The 21,755-nt window shown below is 41.6% G+C and overlaps 1 protein-coding gene and 1 non-coding gene across 2 annotated transcripts; both read right to left on the bottom strand.

Moving 5' to 3' along the window:
• Positions 1–4,572: 4,572 nt before the first annotated feature.
• On the bottom strand, positions 4,573–8,992 carry snapc2 (small nuclear RNA activating complex, polypeptide 2). Its single transcript, XM_055938476.1, has 6 exons — positions 8,875–8,992; positions 8,247–8,485; positions 7,723–7,896; positions 6,373–7,141; positions 5,814–5,902; positions 4,573–5,412 (listed from the first exon to the last, which is right to left on the bottom strand). Exons 2-6 carry the CDS (start codon positions 8,475–8,477, stop codon positions 4,804–4,806), a joined length of 1,872 nt encoding a protein of 623 aa, XP_055794451.1. The 5' UTR covers positions 8,478–8,485; positions 8,875–8,992; the 3' UTR covers positions 4,573–4,803.
• Positions 8,993–9,145: 153 nt separating this feature from the next.
• Positions 9,146–9,227, bottom strand: trnal-aag (transfer RNA leucine (anticodon AAG)). Its single transcript has one exon. It is a non-coding gene; the product is annotated as a tRNA-Leu (tRNA).
• Positions 9,228–21,755: the final 12,528 nt, after the last annotated feature.

Raw genomic sequence — 21,755 nt, 5'->3', positions numbered from 1 at the left:
TCAGCCTATTACTATTAGTTGGTTGTGTTGTACTTACCAGTAGCCAGTGTTCGCGGGGTCCGACATGCCAATCAACCTGCTATCTGCCAATCACGGGAATGCCTAGAATGTTCTGATGCCCGGGCATCCTGGTGGTTGGCGGAGTGGCATGGAGGGGGGGATGGAGCATTGGAAGTTAAGACCAGGTTTAGCCATTGTTCTCGCTCTTACGTCTGACCTTCACAAATGCATGCAAATGCATCCCACTTCTGACACCAATGTAATGAAACAGCAGGTAGCAGGTCGAGGTAGCCCGAAGTCCAGTGCGCTATCGACTGTGCCGCAAAAGCATGCTTGTGCGGCAGAGTCGACATCCGCGCTTATAAACCCAGGCTCGTTACACTATGAATGTTAATTTAATACTTACTTTAAAAGCTACGTTGAACCTCTTTTTGAATGTGGAATCTCTTTTTGGAACATATCCCCCCTCTATTAGAAAGGGCAGTGTCGTGGTGGAGCATTAAGTTTTACTGCGTGTAGAGAATGTTCCCAACTAATGAACCTAACTAATGACATCACTGAGTCAGAAGAACAGATCAAGGACATTCTCGATGAGGCCAAAAAACTGCACAACAGGTCAGTAACAGACACTTACGTGATCAGAAACCAGTTATTGAAAAAGCCTATAAGCCTGTTTCCAGACTATCAATACATCACGAGTCAAATAATTTGTTTTTGATAAAACACTGTTCTGTTGCATCCACAGGTCAAGAAGGCTGCCTTGGAGTGACCATCATTGGAGATATCATAGTCCAAAATGCTACGTTTGATAAAGAATGTACGTATACTATAGTCTATATTTGGGATCATTTACTTCAAACTGGAAAAACATTGGATATAGAGAATTTAAATATCCTCACTGAAAATGAATGACCGTTTTCAATTATTGAATTGTAACTCCAATTAATATCCTGCATTGACTTAACTTTTAACTGAATTGTTAACTTCAATTACCACTATCTTCGTGTAGCTTTATGCAACCAGGCCGGACTTGACAAGAACTTGAAGGTATACTACCATGCAGCTGAAATAGATGGGCGACTCGTCTGTGTCTCTCCCTGTGCCTCTGGCCACAACAGAACAAAACACTGGAACACCGGCACCTGTAGTATGTCACGGGCCGGACCAGTCTGCAGTTAAGACTATTACATCTTAAGACTTCTTATAAAATAACATGACATAGCATAACATAACACATGTAACAGAGTTAGGATCATACTGGTAAGCTCACTCCAAAGTGTGAAGGATGGTTTTGTTCTCTTTTAACATAAATATATATGCCTTATAGAAAAAGGACATGTTAATCACAAAACATAGCGTGACTGCAGAAAAGCTGTTGTTAATCTAGGGTGTCGACTGTGCAAACCACAAGGTTGAGACAAGATGGAAAAATGCTGAATAACAAGAAGATAGAAACTGAGGAATGTGTAGGAAAAATGCTGAATAACAAGAAAACAGGAACTGAGGAATGTGTAGAAACGAACAAATCAGTTCAATCTTCACAAACACCATTCCGGACATTTGAATCCTGAGTGCTGTGTCTGGGCACCACCGATAGGCTAGCAAGTTTAAACCACGCTAAGCCTCTACTGTGACAGGCCAACTCTAAAGTTGGAACTACCTCTGTCACAATATAAAAGAAGATGTCTGTACTATTTCAGTCAGTTCTCTGCTTTACCCTGCGTGTTGATACAGTGAACCCGTATATACGAAAATTGCATTTACCATTTATCACTTGTGTTAAATAAATATAATTAAAGTATATTCGGTGACTCAATCACATTTGATCGTGATACCAGATTTGATTGACGCAACCTTTTACAAAAGCTTAAAATGTCTTCACTTGGTGGCCGAATTGCTAGCTTTTCGGTGACGCAACTGGCTAATAGCATAACATAACATGCAGTATGTACCATATAGCTAGCTCGATGACTCCACCTAACCAGAAACCCCTCTGTGTCGGATCCACTATCCACACAGTTGTAACAAGGACTACTGGTACCTAGACTCTTGACTGTTACGGCCCCATCCTGAAGCGAGACATCTTTGCTGCGTTACTGACCCTGGTCTACCTGCTCTAGCATAGACGACAATCCCGCAGGTGAGACACGACTCAATTCAACACAGCAGCTAAAAATACAGGGACAAAACAGAGAATGAAGTGTATGTTTACCTTTTTGAGTGCAATGTACAGGAGTAGACTCCCAACCATCTAGTCATAGAGAGGTTGTGATCATATAAAACTCCGGCATAGACGACAAGCACGCAGGTGAGAAATACTAAAGTTCAACACAGCACTCAAAGCTCCTAGCTACATACCTGTAGCTAAATGAGTTTGTCCAGGTACTATGAATATTTTCTATAACGTGTCCATCCTACAAATATTCATGACTATCAGTAAAATACTCATGAACTAAGTTCCCACTCTCCCCTTTCCTTCATATCAGGGCTAAAGACATCCACAGTGAACCAGTGGCTGGAGGACGACTTTGAGTGGCCCGACAGGCCAACTACGAGTGGCGACTGGTGGGTTCATGTAGTACCACAGTCCTAACAGGTAAACTGTCGAAAGCTTGCTCTGCTATCATAGGTTGTTGCTATAAATGTGTTTTAACCCCCTGGAGTCAAATTATTTGACGAAACATTGAATTTGACTCAATGCTATTAGCCCCTAGAAATGTATTGAATAACAGATTCATACATGGAAAAACAGATAGTCAACTATTAATTTTTTTTTTTTGAGACATAATATATATATCTGAGAAACATAAGATCAGGATGTTTTTTTAATGTAACACCTTTGTTTTGCCACTAAACTATTTCCATATACACAGTGTACAAAACATTAGGAACAGCTGATTTTTCCATGACATAGACTGACCAGGTGAAAGCTATGATTCCCTAATTGATATCACTTGTTAAATCCACTTCAACCAGTGTTGATGAAAGGGAGGAGACAGGTTAAATAAGGATTTTTAAGCCTTGAAACTTGGATTACATATGTGTGCCATTCAGAAGGTGACTGGGCAAGACAAAATATGTATGTGCCTTTAAACAGGGTATGGTAGTAGGTGCCAGGCTCACCGGTTTGAATGTGTCAAGAACTTCAACGCTGCTGGGTTTTTCACGCTTAACAGTTTTCCGTGTGTCAAGAATGGTCCACCACCCAAAAGACATCCAGCCAACTTGACACAACTGTGGGAAGCATTGAAGTCAACATGGGCCAGCAGTCCTGTGGAATGTTGACACCTTGTAGAGTCCATGCCCTGACGAATTGAGGCTGTTCTGAGAGCAAAAGGGGCATTCCTTTTTATAAACTCGTACCGGGCTACTTTCAGACGAGTCTTGTGAGTGTCCTAGACCAACATGTACGTGTTCATGAGTCTCACCTTTCCAAAGAGGGTTCATATTAGTGTGTAGCCCAAACTGTTCGGACGCTACAGACAGAAGTTGGCAGATTGGCAGTACCGAATTCAGACGAGTCTGACGCTTGTGGGGGTCGTAGAGCAAAATGGAGAACACCATCGTGTTTGTGAGTCTCATCTTTCCATAGAGGGGTCATAAAGGGGGTCTCATCTTTCCATAGAGGGGGTTGAGATGCAGCCCATGCAACAAAAAAAAGATATCTCTAGCTTAGACAGATTTTTATGTGTATTTTCTTTTAAATAATTCTAATTATATCCTGTGGGGGCTCATATATCGACTCTAGTTAAAAGGATAATATGCCTTTGTTATACAAAGTCTTTGACTTTAAAAGTGTGGCATTACACCTCCCCCTTCCCCCAAAGTTTTTTAAATTATCTTTATCAGTAGAGTACCTTGGTCTGGTTTAAAACATGATTAGCTTGGGGGACCATTTGTACATATATTTTTTGTCCCCTATCAGAGAATGACCCTAACCCACCTTATGGTGGCTGAGTGGGCTTGCAGTACGAGGCAGACTCCTCCACGTCTCCCTGCCATGGAACACAGGCACAGGTGGGGATTCTATTCAAGCTATACTAGATGCCATCTCCTGCCATTGTGCCCCTTGAGCAAGTCACTTAAACACTTTCTCAAGGGGTTAAAAAGCAATAAAAACATGATAAATCAAATTGGACAGTAAAGCTTTGTTCTTACTCTTTCTTCTCCTATAAAAAGGTGTTCAGGGAGAGGTTTGAGACCATCTACCACGACTACAGTTCCTGGGGTGCTGATAGGGACACCATACAAGACATAGACACCTGAACCGACCTCTTCGGGGCAACGTTTTACATTGAGTGACCCTGGCAGCCAATCGAAGGTGGGTAGAAGGACAGAATGCCGCATTTAAAATGTACTGTATTTCTTTGTCGTCAAAATTTGAAATGTATTGTCAATCAGTTTTGCTTCCTAAGTGGACAGTTTGATTTCACAGAAGTGTGATTGACTTGGAGTTACATTGTGTTGTTTAAGTGTTCCCTTTATTTTTTTGAGCAGTGTATATATATAACATGGCCTAACAACGTGTCTGTATATAGAGAACAGATATTAAAACACTCAAAACATCTGAAATGTGTAATAAAAGCAAAGATTTATTTCCTGACTCATTTTTGTAAACTGCATAATATCAAAGCAACAAAAAAAATGACAAACCACAATCAAATGAACCATGAATGAAGGTTAAAGTGAGACATTTCTGATAAAATAACTTAAGTACTGCTGTACTAATCCAAGGCTTTAGAACATTCTATGAAATCCTCAAGTTGTCAGCTATTTCGTCTCAAAATATAAACAAAATGGAGGCTACTGTAACACCACCTCTTCCACCGACTGGATCTGTTGCCGTGCCAACAGTTTCAAAGGCACCATGAAGGGGTTAAGGGGACAGAGTCCCGCCTTCTCCCAGTCAGATTTTCTTTGCGTAGCCGTCCCTGACGCGTCCTTTGTCGAGGGCGTTTGTCCCTGGGCTTGTCCATTGTCCTGTGAAGGCGCGAAAGTCTCAGTTCCCGCTCTTTCCTCTGTACTCCCCTGCAACGGCACAGCTCCATCCTTAGGAATGGAATTGGAACACCCGGCGACCAGGTTAACAGGCACCACCGTTGCAGCCACACCCTGATTGGTTGAGGTGCATTCCATCCCATCACTTCCCCGACCATCTGGGATTCCACTAATAGCCCCACCTCTTCCTCCTTCTACCTGACTCTCCTGTTGTATTTGAAGTGGGGCCCCCACCTTGTCGCCAGCATCTGGACTTGAGGGCGTTGTCACAGCAACAAGTATTGCTCCTCCATCTTGTTTTCTTTGATCTCCTGCTTTCGTTCCTTCTCCTCCCGACGCCGAGGACCAGGGCCTCCCAGTACCGGTGCCCTCCCGGGACACCTTGGGAACCGGGGCTGAGAACCGTTCATGGACCTAGGAGTGAGAAGAAAAGAGTAATGTTGTCAAATATATCTCAAAAGGCAGAGATGGTAGAAAGAATATATTAAAAAGAGAAAACGTAAGATGGTGGAGAGGTCTGACTAGCAAAAGGGCAAACTCCCTCACACAGAAATAAGTGAGGTGGAGATCTATGACCCATCCGTAATTCTAGGCCTGGGCCCGTACTCACAAAGGGTCTCAAAGTTGGAGTGCTGATCTAGGATCAGGTCCCAACTCTTATTCCTTGCTAAATTAAAAAGCAAAACTGATCCTAGATCTACACTAATACTTTGTGGATAAAGTTCCAGGTCTCATTCATTATGAATTAAAAAGCTAAACTGATCCTAGATCAGCTGGGCAATCTGATCTTAGATCTGTAGTTGAGTGTACGGTACCTGGAGCAGGTGGTGCTGCAGTCTGGCACAATCCAGGAGGGGGAGCTCTTCAGGCAGAGACATCAGCAGGTCCAGTATTATAGCACTTTCTGTGGAAAAATAAGTAAAAGAAGAACAGGAACAAGAAGAAGATTATGATGAGGAAATGGGACAGACTGGCCAATCTTTTTGCAACATATGAATGTGACAGAGCATGTTGACCACATTGGAAATAGCCTAGTGCTCTAATGTGTTATCCTCTTGACTCAAATGCATCTTTACAAGCAGTTGGTTGTATAACAAGCAGGGTTGGGGTCAATTCCATTTCAATCCCGGTAAATTCTAGAACTACACAGAAATTCCAATTATCTTCAACGCTTTTCAAACGGGAATATGAACAATTGGAATTTGGTTAACTTTCTGAATTGACTGGAATTTAAAATGGAATTGACCCCAACCCTGGTAAGACATGTAGAATAAAGAAACCAGATTATCGACTGTCATAAGGTAAAAAGTGTGTCATAAGGTAAAAAGTGTGTAACTGATACAGCCCCCACCCCAACAATAGCTATCATCTCACCCATAGAAGTCAGTCTGAAACATTCACTCTGCACGTGGACCGTACTTAAGAACCGATAGATCTTCTCAAAGTCCACAATGCTCCCCAGGCCTGTGTATCTAGGTGTGTTCTCATCCGCATGTTTACTTTTCCTTGGCCCAGCCCCGGGATGCTGAGGCTGCGGCCTAATAGAGGAGGCTGCAGCAGAGGGCTGTTGTTGTTTTGACACATCGACAGGGGCAGGAGAGGACATCACTGGCTGCTGAGTGGAAAGGACGTTGGACATGGTCTGCCCGTGCGCACCACCTTGTGGCACCGACTGGGACTGCAGTGATGTAGTAGCACCAGACGATGAGAAAGAAAGGGACTGTACAGGCATCGGTACTGTAAGCAGAGTGGAAATGGCAGACCCTTCTTGATTCTGACTGAGGATGCTGGAGTTAGAGCCACCAGCCTGGGGTAGGGCTCCAACTGTAGAGGCTGGTGTAGTGGTCCTGCCACTCTGTTTGGACGCGCCAGAACCGGGGTTCATTGTGGGCGGCTGGGTGGTGGGAACACCAGAGACTGGTACAGAGACTGCAGGTGGTGGTTGGGGTGTAGAAGCAATGTTAAACACTATAGGGCTGTTAGATACCCCTGAGGGGGCTGGGTTTTTGGGGGAGATAGGGGTGGGTATGGGTCTAGGTGGGATGGTCTTGAAGTTGGAGCGTTGTTGCTTAGGGAGGTAGTCTTCTCGAGGTGGGTCCGAGTTGGTCAGGCTGCCGGGCTCTGTGGCTGAGATGACTAGCATCTGAAGAGAGGATTGAGGGAGAAGGGAAGAGAGCGATAGAGGGGAGATGTGAGAGAGAGGGAGAGTTTGTAACTTTCAATCTTGAATACATCTAGACTATCATATAAATATTTAAGCCTAGTCAAATTGTATTGGTCATTTACACATTTTTAGCAGATGTTATTGTGGGTGTAGCGAAATGCTTGTGTTCCTAGCTCCAACAGTGCAGTAGTATCTTACAATTCACAAAAATACACACAAATCTAAAAGTAAAATAATGGAATTAAGAAATATATAAATATTAGGACGAGCAATGTCAGAGTGGCATTGACAGTAGAATCGAATACAGTATATACATATGAAATGAGTAAAGCACTATCTAAACATTATTAAAGTGTCCAGTGATTCCATGTCCATGTATATAGGGCAGCAGCCTCCAAGGTGCAGGGTTGAGTAACCAGGTGGTAGCCGGCTAGTGATGTTGTAGTCCATATGTTTGCATTGTTTTCTAACATAATTGCCACTTTTGAGATACTTTCCCCTTCCCTTGAAAGTCATGGTATTGTGTAATTTTATATATATAGATAAATAACTGAACAGACCTGAGCGAAGGCTGAGGTAATGGGTTCCTCCAGAGCTCCAGCCATATCATTGGCCAGTTCAGCCCACAGCTGGATGGGCTTTAGGGCTGCCTTCAGCTCAGACCTCTGCCTCTTCACCTGGCCCACCACCGCTCTTAGCACACGCATCATCAGAGACTCCAACTGGGACTGGATCTGGGAGGGAGAGTGGATGGAAGAGAAACACTAATTGGTGTGTTATGTATGAACATATTGTACAGAACTGGACACACACACAGTCTTGCGCAGCTAACCTTGTGAGGGCATACAATTCAGTCCCATTCAAACAGCCTATTTTCCATAACCCAAAAACCTAACCTAAACCCCCCTAGAAATAGCATTTGACCGTATGGGAACCAACAAAATGTCCCCAGTTGGTAAAATGTTTGTTTGATTACTATTCTTGTGGGGACTTCTGGTCGACAGACACAGACGAAAATACATCTCTCACATGCACAATAAATGAGCGTGACCTCAATTTGAAATGCACTTTCTAGCTAACTTACTTCTTCTCTGGACTGCTTGGGAAGTTTCTCGTGCAGGGCCTCTATGTCTATTGCCCCGTGGATCCCGCCAGTCATCTTGCTCTGCTTGTTGAGGCACCGCAGCAGGACCTGTTGCTCCGTCCGACTCCATCCCGCGCACGCGAACGTTGATTTTCGCTTCGAGACAGTCTTTTCGGTCTTCTTGTTCACATAGCGCGTCGGTTGTATTCGAGAACGAGAGGGCGGCTTCATTGTGTTAGCTAGGTAGCAACGTTTAGTTGGATGGAAGACAAACAATTAGACAGGAGCTATCGTAGCTAGCTCTGGTCCATGCGCATGCGTCGGATTTTTAAATAGCGTCTCGCGATGACGTATTCGCGTGGACCAGAGCTAGTCGGGAGGTATACAAAGTGCTCAAGTCGTTTTCCTATTTTGAAGTAATGGCACACTGTACAGACAGAGACAAGTTATCCAGCAACACATTTGCTTTGATGAAAGGATATAGTAAAATGGAACGCGACAAAGAGTGCAGAGGCAACTCGTTTTCGTCGCGCGAAAGACCAGAGTTAGCTTGCTAACTACAAAGCTATCCTTGTCCCAGTCCCTAAATTATAGTTTGTTATCGACGTGATAAAGTGCAAGTAGATACCTGTAAATGTTGACTTTTATCCGGAAAGAGTGAATCCTGTTCTGTTTCTATACCTAACCTTGACAACACGTTTTCTGCTGAAATCAATACACTACGGACTGCCGCAGGTCCACTCGAGAAACGTGTACCACACGAGAAACGCGTTCTGGAAATACAAACTACATTTTGTAATGATGTGAGTGACTTTTGCACATTAAAGGAAATATATCATAGATTATAGTCGTATATGAAAAATAATTCTTTATGAAAATTTCAACAAAGAAAGAAATATTGGCAGCGGTGGGATTCGAACCCACGCCCCCGAAGAGACTGGAGCCTTAATCCAGCGCCTTAGACCGCTCGGCCACGCTACCATTGCACACAGCATGAAGTGTATAAATTTACGTTTCATTTCGTTAAATTCGTCTGACTTTTGCTAATGGAGACCAGTAGACATATTCCACCATTTACACTACATAACCAAATGTATGTGGACACCTTTGCTGCTATAACAACCTCCACTCTTCTGGGAACGCTTTCCACTAGATGTTGGAACATTACTGCAGGAACTTGTTTCCATTCAGCCATCAAGAGCGTTAGTGAGGTCGGGCACTGATGTTGGACGATTAGGCCTGGCAGCCAGTCGACGTTCCAATTCATCCCAAAGGTGTTCAATGGGGTTGAGGTCAGGGTTCTATGCAGGCCAGTCAAGTTCTTCCACACCAATCTGCACAAACCATTTCTGTATTTTTCTCACTTTGTGCACCAGGCAGTAGTTGTGTGTGGGTAAAATCACTGGGGAAGCCCCCCCCCCCCCCCCCCATATTACTTGCTATGTGTTATAATAGATCAATAATTAATTAATATGCCTTGGAATGTGATATATAGGCATAAAGGCAGAGACAATAAGAAGACACAGTGGCAGAATAAATTCACCACACCTTTATTTGATCACAAAGCATATTGCATGTGGGTGATTTTGCAAATACGGGGCTTTATGTGTCTCAGGGTTAGATCTTTAATATAACATTTTCATTTAGATTTGTTTATTTCACATTAAGTAGAGACTAAAATAACCTTACATTTTTCAGCTTTCAAAATGTTTTTTCTTTCATTTTCTAAAGTATTTCATGTCTGGATTTCCCTGTTTTGCACTATTTTTGTCCTGTCTCACACACAGAACATTTTACATTCTGTATGTACTACACTTATAAAAGTCTTCGTAATTACAACATTTTTAATGCACTTGTTTGTAGTTAGGATCGGACCATTTTTTTCAATTTTCGCCTAAAATGATACATTTAAAAAAAGAGTCAAATAAATGGAAACTACGTATATATTAGATATGCATAAGCCATTTGATACTTTTTTTTACACAAAATACAGTCATCTCTAAGTATTGTGTCATCACCACAACAAGCAAATTACATGATAATAACCTAATTTCAACATTTTGTGTACTTGGTTACCATGGATATGAATAGTGACAGTGGAGCACATGGATATCATGGAGGTGAATTTCAATTTAGATGCCAGGAAATTATAGATAATAAAGGTAAATATGAATTTTTACGTCATTACCAAATAGGCTATAATTTCATCAAATTATGTTACATTTTTGAAATAAGGTTTTCATTATGTGTATTTAGGATACATTGTATGCTAGCTGTTCAACTGGAGTTAGCATTCTAGAATCCCTGCTATTTACAGTATGACCAAATACTGTAAAGATGTCATTCCCACCACACGTCATTACCACCATATAACTGTGATGGTAAGGACCGAATGTAGTGGTAATGAGTGGTGATAATGGTGGTAATGAGTTCATACATTTTACTTACCTTAAGACCTGAAAAGACAAACAAATTACATATATGATTATGGTTAAGTTGAAATTGGACACCTATTTGCAAAATAAGACCATTACATGTTGTATTAGGATAGGATGATTGAGTGATTTTGATGTCTATTTATGTGACCTACTATGGTATTATAATTTTTTAATTAATATAATACATTTTTATTTAATTGAATTATTTAAATAAAAAAATAATATTTTAAAATTATTTATAAAAATGTTTCTGTAAGATGCCCTCTAAATCAACCAAGGAGAGGACAAGGACGTACGCTATATATACATAGGTATGTGGACACACCTTCAAATAAGTGGATCAAATTAGTGGATTCGGCTTTTTCAGCCACACCTGTTGCTGAAAGGTGTATAAAATTGAGCACACAGCCGTGCAATCTCTATAGACAAACATTGGCAGTAGAATAGTCCATAATGAAGAGCTCAGTGACTTTCAACGCGGCACCGTCATACTGTAGGATGCCACCTTTCCTTCAAGTCAGTTTGTCAAATTTCTGCCCTGCTAGAGCTGCCCTGATCAACTGTAAGTGCTGTTATTGTGAAGTGGAAATGTCTAGGAGCAACAACGGCTCATTCGCGAAGTGGTAGGCCACACAAGCTCACAGGACGAACCCGCCAAGTGCTGAAGTTCGTAGCGCGTAAAAATCATCTCTCCTACAATGTAACACTCACTACAGAGTTCCAAACTGCCTCTGGAAGCAACGTCAGCAAAATAACTGTTCGTCGGGAGCTTCATGAAATAGGTTTCCATAGACAAGCAACCGCACACAAGCATAAGATCAACATACACAATCACACTTCACCATCTGGCAGTCCGACGGACGAATCTGGGTTTGGCGGATGCCAGGAGAATGCTACCTGCCCCAATGCAGAGTGCCAACTGTAAAGTTTGGTGGAGGAGGAATAATGGTCTGAGGACGTTTTTCATGCGTTGGGCTAGGCCCCTTAGTTGCAGTGAAGGGAAATCTTAACGCTACAGCATGCAATGACATTCTAGATGATTCTGTGCTTCCAACTTTGTGGCAACAGTTTTGGGGAAGGCCCTTTCCTGTTTCAGCATGACAATGCCCCTTTGCACAAAGCGAGGTGCATACAGAAATGGTTTGTTGAGATCCGTGTGGAAGAAATTGACTGGCCTGCACAGAGCCCTGACCTCAATCCCATCAAACACCTTTGGGTGAATTGGAACAAATAGTCTGGTCTATATCTTCAATAAAATGAAACACGTACAACTGTGACATTAAAATGTTAAACGTAATTTTTTTGTCAGTTGTTTTATATGAAATGTCATTTCCACCACACTGTCATTACCACAATGCTAAGTCATTACCATCACACCAAATATTTTAGAGGCAAAGGTGTATTAAATTACAATTGATATCGATGATTTTTCCCATATATGAACCTTATACTGTATGCTTGTTCTTAAGATAATTTCTAAAGTAATGTAAAATTTTAAGATATTGATGTGGTAAATACATGTTTCTGGGTATCATCAAGGCATATATGGACATTTAGACATGACAATGATGAATACATGTAATTAAGAAGAAATACAATTCACGTGAAATGTTACCTTAGGCACAATTTCTGTAAATTTCTTTTCAACTAAAATACCACATTTTATGACGCGGTGGTTATGACATTTCCCCTTGGGTATTTGGGGAAACCGATAAAAATCTTAAATAGTATATTCTCAGCCACTATTAGATATTTTTTCCAGACAGAGTGAAGAAAATATTCAGATAGATAAAAAGCAGTTTCAAGAGGTTTCATTTTCCAAACCCTTTTACATCCAAAAGTGCCTGTATTAGCAAAATCAACCACGTACAGTAACAGACAGTTACATGACCTACAGCATGGTCAAGCAAGTTTATGTTTCCCAACATTTTCGGACCACAAAACAACTATTGATTTAGAACCAAAGAGAGTTTCCGCAAGTTGCAAAGAAAACAGGAGCTGCCTCCACTATTCCAGCACCATTTCAACTTCAACATCATCAAATCTTAACAAAGGGTTGCAGTTAGTTTCAGAATGGGTGGCAAGGAATACGTTCATTCTAAATACTTCAAAAACTAAAGCATTGTATTTGGGACAAATCATTCACTAAATCCTAAACTTCGACTAAATATTGTAATGAATAGGCCCTAATGTGGAAATTGAGCAAGTTGAGGTGACTAAACAGCTTGGAGTAACCCTGGATTGTAAACTGTCATGGTCAAAACATATTGAGACAACAGTAGCTAAGATAGGGACAAATCTGTCCATAATAAAGCGCTGCCCTGCTTTTTTAACAGCACTATCAACAAGGCAGGTACTACATGCCCTAGTTTTGTCGCACCTGGACTACTGTTCAGTCGTGTGGTCAGGTGCCTCCAAAGAGGGACTTAGGAAAATTGCAATTGGCTCAGAACAGGGCAGCACAGCTGGCCCTCGGATGTACACAGAGAGCTAACATTAATAATATGTATGTCTATCTCTCCTGGCTCAAAGTGGAGGACAGATGGACTTCATCACTACTTGTATTTGTGAGAGGTATTGACATGTTGAATGCACCGAGCTGTCTGTTTGAACTACTGGCACACAGCTCGGACACACATGCATACCCCACAAGACATGCCACCGGAGGTCTCTTCACAATCCCCAAGTCCAGAACAGACTATGGGAGGCACACAGTACTACATAGAGCCATGACTACTTGGAACTCTATTCCACATCAAGTAACTCAGGCAAGCAGTAAAATTTGATTTAAATACCAGATCAAAATACAACTTATGGAACAGCAGGGGCTTTGAAGTGACACACACACAAGCACTGACACATGCATACACACACACGCTATACACACACATACACATGGATTTTGTGTTGTAAATATGTGGTAGTGGAGTAGGGGTCCGAGGGCACACACTTGGTGTATTGTGAAATCTGTTGTAAATGTGCTTTGAAATCTGTTGTGAATGTGTTGTAATGTTTTTTAAATGGTATAACTGCCTTCAATTTGCTGAAAGAGTAGCTACTGCCTTGGCAGCAGCTAATGGGGATCCTTAATAAATACAAAATCACCTCTGCTTAGTCTAATACAGTGACAACTAAAAGATACCAAAAACAATTTAGTCCAATCAACGTAAGCTAAATATGATGTGGCTGTCCATGGTTCTGATTTCTGTGTGTGCCTGTCAGTGTGTGTGTGTGTGTGCAAGTAGAAAAACATGTTGACTCACCCTACTTGTAGAGAAACGCCAATGCCATCCTCCTCTCTTTCATGTTGACAAAACTGTCATACAGTACACACTTTTATTTTTTGTTGTATCTATCTGGCTAAAATGCTTGCTTGCTAGCCTAATTTCCATTCATGGGCAAAGTTAGCTTGTTAACATTAGCCTTCTGCATCTAGCTACATATTGAACTTCCTTCCTCTCAGGCCAAGGGCACAACAATGTATGAATTAATTGTTGGATCATAATTTCCGTTATAATCATTGGTCAGTACGGAGAATTAAGTAAAACCAAAAGGCCATATCTCTATCTCCATCCATGGCTAATTTAGGAAAGGGCCCATTTTAGCTAGGTAGCTAGCTAGCCACTGGAGGACAACAATACAACCAGATGCAACAATTCAAATTTCTCTGTCAGTGATGAATGCTCTCAATGGGATTTGATAGGAGTGATGTCAGAATCAAAGCTGGCTTCTCTTGAGATTTCTTTTGGTGCACCAGGACCATTCACAGTTGAGCTCGCTCAGTTCAGCTCAATGCTGATTGGCTAACTGTTATATATTTTTTTTATCAAGGGAGGCCAAATGCTCGCTGGCTTCCCTTGCCTTCAATGTTATGTGCGGCAAAAATGGCATACTCGTTTGGACCAGACAGCCACGGATAGATGGCCTACATGTAGAGAGACAGAGGGGCACTGTTTTGCTCGCTCAGATGTTTTCTCCTTTGAGATACATTCAGCCTCTTGCGAATTGAAGGAAAATTATGAAACACAGAGAGACAAAATATAAATAGTTTTATGTTTTTTTGGGGGGGGGGGTCTGGCTTCCCTTGGCAGCCATGAATACACGCCACTGGCACGGGGGCATTGTCATGCTGAAACAGGAAAGGGCCTTCCCAAACTGTTGCCACAAAGTTGGAAGCACAGAATCAAGCACAGAATCAACACCACTCCAGCCGACGTTTGGCACTGCACATGGTAATCTTAGGCCTGTGTGCGGCTGTTCAGCCTTCATGAAGTTCCCAACAAACAGTTATTGTGCTGATGTTGCTTCTAGAGATGACAGATTATTTTTACGTGCTACACGCTTCAGCACTCAGCGGTTCCATTCTGTGAGCTCGTGTGGCCTACCAGTTCATGGCTGAGCTGTTGTTGCTCCTAGACATTTCCACTTCACAATAACTGCACTTACAGTTGACCGGGTCAGCTCTAGCAGGGCAAAAATTTGATGAACTGACTTGTTGGATAAGTGGCATCCTATGACGGTGCCACGTTAAAAGTCACTGAGGCCTTCAGTAAGGCCATTCTACAGCCACTGTTTGTCTATGGAGATTGCATGGCTGTGTGCACAATTTTATACACCTGTCAGGAACAGGTGTGGCTGCAACAGCAGAATCCACTGATTTGAAGGTTTGTCCACATACTTTTGTATAGATAGTGTATCTCCCTATTGTAGCCTAGTGGTTAGTGCGTTGGGCCAGTAACCAAAAGGTTGCTGAATTGAATCCCCGAGCTGACAAGGTAAAGATCTTTTGTTCTGCCCCTGAGCAAGGCAAAGCACCCACTGTTCCCCGGGTGCCAAAGATGTGGATCTTGGCAGTGTTGATTCAGAGCATTGGTGCCACAGCCGTGTACAACAGTACCCCCTACTGGTTGTAGAGTGCAATAACTATTACACTTGGACAAGGTCATCTTTTTTTATTTAACCAGGCAAGTCAGTTAAGAACAAATTCTTATGTACAATGACAGCCTAGGAACAGTGGGTTAACTGCATTGTTCAGGAGTAGAACAACAGATTTTTACCTTGTCGTCTAAGGGATCTAGCGATCTTTTTGTTACCGGCCGAACGCTCTAACCACTAGGCTACCTGCCGCCCCACTTGGACAACTTGATGATGTCCAAGTGTATTTTATTCAAGTTATCTCTTATTTCCCAAACAAAGACGATGTCAACTAACAACACAACAACTCCGATTTAGGAAAACAAGATCGTTTTATCTGCAGCATGAACAGATAATATGATACTGATGTAGTAGTTGTGATGAAATGTTTGTGACACAATACGTTTGTATTACAATTAGGATAAACATAATGCTTTCTCTGCAGCCTGAGCCTACGATTGTGCACAATGATGTTGCCTAGTTGTGATTTGTGCCATTGTCACTCAGTCGTGACTGTCTCAACTTCTCTCTATCTGCACAGCTACAGCAGATAGTGGTGAATTTCTGCTGTAAATGGAGAGATAAGGGAGTTTTAATCCCGAAGCCTATCCTGTCCGGAAGTCTTACAGACTGCCTGTTATGATAAGCACAGTTATATTTAAATAGCTAATCCTTTCTTCTTTTCCTCCTCACTACAACCTCTACCCCCCCCCCCCCCCTCTCTTCTCCATACCACCACCCCCTGCCCCGCGTCTATATTTAGCCCACACAGCCTCCCTACTGTGTATCCAAAATAACTTCAATGACACACATTAGGGCACTGAAGCCTCTCCTTTCAGGCCAGAGAGTCCTGTCGAGGATGTAAAAGCAAATATGTTACAGACATGGTAAGAAACACTTTGATAAAGAGATTACTTTAGTAAATAACATAGGTTATGTGTGAACGACTAGGTCGTATGGAATGACAAATCGAAGAATATATTGTCAAGAAGTAATGGAGAGAATGATAGAGGGGAGGGAGAGATGAAAAGAGAGAATGATAGAGGGGAGGGAGAGATGAAAAGAGAGAAAGAGAGAGGGGGGGTGGGGAGATTGAGTGGTTCACAGTTTTCATTTGGACAGGATTATTTTTGGAGTGCCTTGCTCCCCGAGTTTAAGCTTGACCTCAACAGGGTCAAGGTTTGGGGTCAAAGGTCAGGGGTGACAGCTGAAGAAGAATGTCACGCCCTGGCCTTAGTATTCTTTGTTTTCTTTATTATTTTAGTTAGGTCAGGGTGTGACATGGGGAATGTTTGTGTTTTATCGGTTTTGGGTGGTTATATGGTAAAGGGGGTGTTGGGTGTAGTGTATGGGTTTGTGTTGAGTGTATGTGTCTAGCTGTGTCTATGTTGGTGTAGTTGTCTAGGAGAGTCTATGGTTGCCTGAATGGGTTCCCAATTAGAGACAGCTGATTTCTGTTGTCTCTGATTGGGAGCCATATTTAGGGTAGCCATAGGCTTTCGTTTGATGTGGGTAATTGTCTATGTTATACGTTTGTAGCATGTGTGTACTACGTTTTATTAGCTTCACGGTCGTTTATTGTTTTGGTTAGTTCGTAAGTGTTTTTGTTTCGTTTTGCCTTATTCTAAAATAAAAGAGATGGCTTATTTTCCTAATGCTGCGTTTTGGTCCGTCAATCCTCCACACGATCGTGACAAAGAAGAAACAGAATATCTCAGGGAAGATAAATATGTCACAACATCATATCAGGCTGTGTCCCAACTGGCATCCTATTCCCTATACAGTACACTACATTTGACCAGGGCGGTGACATGACTGATGAAGGTATAGCCTAAACAAACGGTTAAAGGCCAGGTCCGCAAGTAGCTTAGTTTTAGAACGGCCCATGAATGTATGATAGAATGAAAAAAACGTAGCGATGGTATTATGGGTCATATCATTTGAATGATAAGGGCTATAATCAAGCTGTTTTCTCTGAGGAAAAAAATGATGGAGACTTGGCTACGATGGCTACAGAACCTGGCTATGAAATGCAGTGGTGACAGTGGGAGGGTTGAGCGAGACTACAAATTCAAAGACAGCCTACTTTTCTATGCTCAAGGGAGAGAAAAACTTAGTTAAGCTGTTGTTTTACTATTAAACTCAATGCTGCTATTGTTTAAAATTTCGTAAAGCAGCTTGTGACTCTTAACTGGCTGGTGATGACTGGTTAGCTACAGGGAAGCAAGAGAGTCGCCTGCGCGATTTGTATAATCGGAGGCGGAGCCTGAGCCGGAGCCTGTCTGCCTGCCTGCCCACACTCCTTGCTTGCTCCCCCGCAGCTCACCAGCTTATGTAGGCTGGCTGTGTGTGCTGGCGTGTCCTTCCCACTGCTGAACAGATATTAATTGTGCTTATCACTGAAAAGCTCTAAATCGCTCCAAAATCTCTTGTCCAGTCCACTTAGTAGTCAGATTTTAGTCAGAGAGATAATTTCGTCTCATCTCGCTTTAGTCAACTGAAATGAAAAATATTTTTTGTTTACTTATAGTCTCATCAATTGCCACTGAAAAATAGGTGTTTGATGAATATTTTAGTCACTAATTTGGGTTAGGTTTAAGATTAGGGTTAGGATCGAAATCAGATTTTAAGAAGATACATTTTAGAAATATGCAGGGTTTAACCATTTGTATCTGTGGTAACTAGTGATGACCTTGAGCCACTGCTGCATGAAGAGCCTACAGATGTAGGATCTAAATTTGATCACCATGTTGCAGGATAACTTTCCTACAATGCATGAAATGTTAAACTTGTTTTGTTTTATAGGTTTAAAAAAGCTTCTGAAGTTTGTAATTTCCACTTTGAAATTTCAAACTTGATTTTCCCTTACAAAAATGTATCAACACCCACAAAAAATGTCCAACAATTATAATCCACATTACAATAAACATTTTGTGTTGCTGCAGGATTATTTTCCTGCCGTAGCAAACTGGCTCAAATTAAGATCCTACATATGTATATACAGTTCACGCAAACATTCCCCCACGTAGGTTGGTGTCATAATTTATTCATTTGGATTTATTCAATGGGAGGGGAGTTATTTTAAAGTGAGGAAATGGAATTTGCTGAATTTAAAATAAAACACAACATGGGGTGAAGAAGAATTTGATAACCTCATTGGGGATATCATGACATCCAATACTGTTTCCGACACACTACATGACAAAAAGTATGTGGACACGTGCTTGTCGAACATCTCATTCCAAAATGAATTTAGAGTTGGCACTGATGTTGGGCGATTAGGCCTGGCAGCCAGTCAGCGTTCCAATTCATCCCAAAGGTGTTCAATGGGGTTGAGGTCAGGGCTCTGGTGCAGGCCAGTCAAGTTCTTCCACACTGATCCCCACAAACCATTTCTGTATGGGCCTCGCTTTGTGCACAGGGGCATTGTCATGCTGAAACAGGAAAGGGCCTTCCCCAAACTTTTTCCATAAATTTCATAACATAGATTTCCCTTCACTGGAACTAAGGGGCTAGCCCGAACCTTGAAAAACAACCCCAGACCATTATTCCTCCTCCACCAAACTTTACAGTTGGCACTACCCATTGGGACAGGTAGCTTCTTCCTGGCATCCGCCAACCCCAGATTTGTCTGTCGGACTGCCAGATGGTGAAGCGTGATTCATCACTCCAGAGAATGTGTTTTCACTGCTCCAAAGTCCAATGGCAGCAAGCTTTACACCACTCCAGCCAACGCATGGTGATCTTAGGCTTGTGTGGATGCTCGGCAATGACAAACTGACTTGTTGGAAAGGTGGCCTCATATGGCGGTGCCACAGTGCCCCCCCCCCACACACACACACAGTCACAAACATGCACATATTGGTTTGATGATCTGAGGGGCACTTTGGTTACAAAGGTTCACTCTGTACTACTTCGGTTAGATAGGCCTAACTGCTCATCCCAAATGACTCTGACAGCCTATTAGGTAGCCTGCAGATATAGGATTTCAATTTTAGACAGTTTACTACAGCAGGAAAATAATCCTGCGGCAACATAACATTTATTATTATGTGGATTATAATTAATGGACATTTTTGTAGGGGGTTATAGAGAGAGGTAACATCGAAGTGGAAATTACAAACTTCAAATACAGTGCGAGTTCTTTATTTCCTGCGTTGCAGGAAAGTTATCCTGCAACAGGGTGATCAAATTAAGATCCTACATCTCTAGATTAACAGCCACACTGGTGTAGGCTATGGGTGGATAGGGTATTCATTTAATCTGTTTGATCACTTCATAGTCCAGTGGTCACCAACTCTTGCCCAGGACTAAAGGGTGTAGACTTTAGTTCCAGACAGATTGTAATAGAACACACTCGACTTGTTCTATTAATGCTGGCATGGACTAAAAGCCTGCACTGCTTTGACCAGGATCAGGGTTGGTAAATAGGCTACTGCTATATCCCACTCCACTGTTTGAAAGCATTAATCTGTATCTATCACATATGGTGTCATGAGAGACAAAATATGGGACAATATTCAGTTACTTATACTGTGACTGTGAACGACCAAGACTGACCCCATTTCCCATTCCCCATTTCAATAAAAACCTCACTTTAATCTTGTCTAACTAGAACATGCTGTATTTTAGGGACAGCGGAAACGAGATGACTTCCCGAAAGCTCAGAAGATAAAAGAGATTTCTGGCCCCCTGCATCCCAAATACCTAATCCCAAATGGCACCCTACTACCTATATAGTGCACTACTTCTGACTAGAGCTCTATGGGTCTGGTCAAATATACTGCACATTTGGAGCGCTACCTGGGATAGCTGCTGCAGTCTGCTTGATACCCTCCCTCACTGTGACAGCTGTTATCCTCACTACTTCCAAGACGAGTCGCTCTTATCCGCCCTGTAGCAATGGTTAATGTAATAACACCGATTATTGTAATAACTTTTCTAAATGTAATAACCTTTTAGATTTTTTTATGTAATAAAGCCGGTTAATGTAATAACTTGGAAGATAACGCAATAAAATGTTGAAAGGGTAACATAATAATTTTTTCCACTTAAAGGGAACTTCTTCTGGCTGCAAGCCCGACGTCGGTACACTTATGACAACAGCCAGCTCAAGTGCAGGGCGCGAAGTTCAAAATATATATTTTTAAAATATTTCACTTTCACACATTAACAAGTCCAACACAGCAAATGAAAGGTACACATCTTGTGAATCCAGCCAACATGTCCGATTTTTAAAATGTTTTACAGCGAAAAGAGCACGTATATTTATGTTAGCTCACCACCAAATACAAAAAAGGACAGACATTTTTCACAGCACAGGTAGCATGCACAAAGCCAACCTAACTAACCAAGAACCAACCAAACTAACCAACAAACAACTTCATCAGATGACAGTCTTATAACATGTTATACAATAAATCTATGTTTTGTTCGAAAAATGTGCATATTTCAGGTATAAATCATAGTTTACATTGCAGCTACAATCAGAAATTGCACCGAAAGCAGCCATAATAATTACAGACACCAATGTCAAATACCTAATTACTCATCATAAAACATTTCTGAAAAATACATAGTGTACAGCAAATGAAAGACAGGCATCTTGTGATTCCAGCCAATATTTCCGATTTATTAAGTGTTTTACAGCGAAAACACCATATAGCGTTATATTAGCTTACCACAATATCCAGAAACACAAGCCATTTCCCAGTAGCAAAAGGTTAGCGATCGTAACAAACCAGTAAAAGATATCTAATTTTTGACAAACCTTGATATTCTTCATCAGATGACAGTCCTATAACATCAGGTTATACATACACTTATGTTTTGTTCGAAAATGTGCATATTTAGAGCTGAAATCAGTGGTTATACATTGTGCTAACGTAGCTACTATTTCCCACAACGTTCGGATATTTTTCTGACACTTTTTCTGACACACATGTTCTGACCAAATAGCTATTCATAAACATAACTAAAAAATACATGCTGTATAGGAAATGATAGATCCATTAGTTCTTAATGAAATCGCCGTGTTAGAATTCTAAAAAATAACTTCATTACGACATCCAGCTTCGGTATAGCTAGAGTACCCAAAAGTTGGGCGCCGACGACTAGTTCACATGTACGACAGATATATGAAATAGCATCATAAAAT

Source organism: Salvelinus fontinalis, chromosome 11 (assembly GCF_029448725.1).
Source record: "Salvelinus fontinalis isolate EN_2023a chromosome 11, ASM2944872v1, whole genome shotgun sequence".
Classification (NCBI taxonomy): Eukaryota; Metazoa; Chordata; class Actinopteri; order Salmoniformes; family Salmonidae; genus Salvelinus; species Salvelinus fontinalis.
Note: the sequence above shows the minus strand (reverse complement) of the source record. Positions and strands in the feature narration are given on the sequence as shown.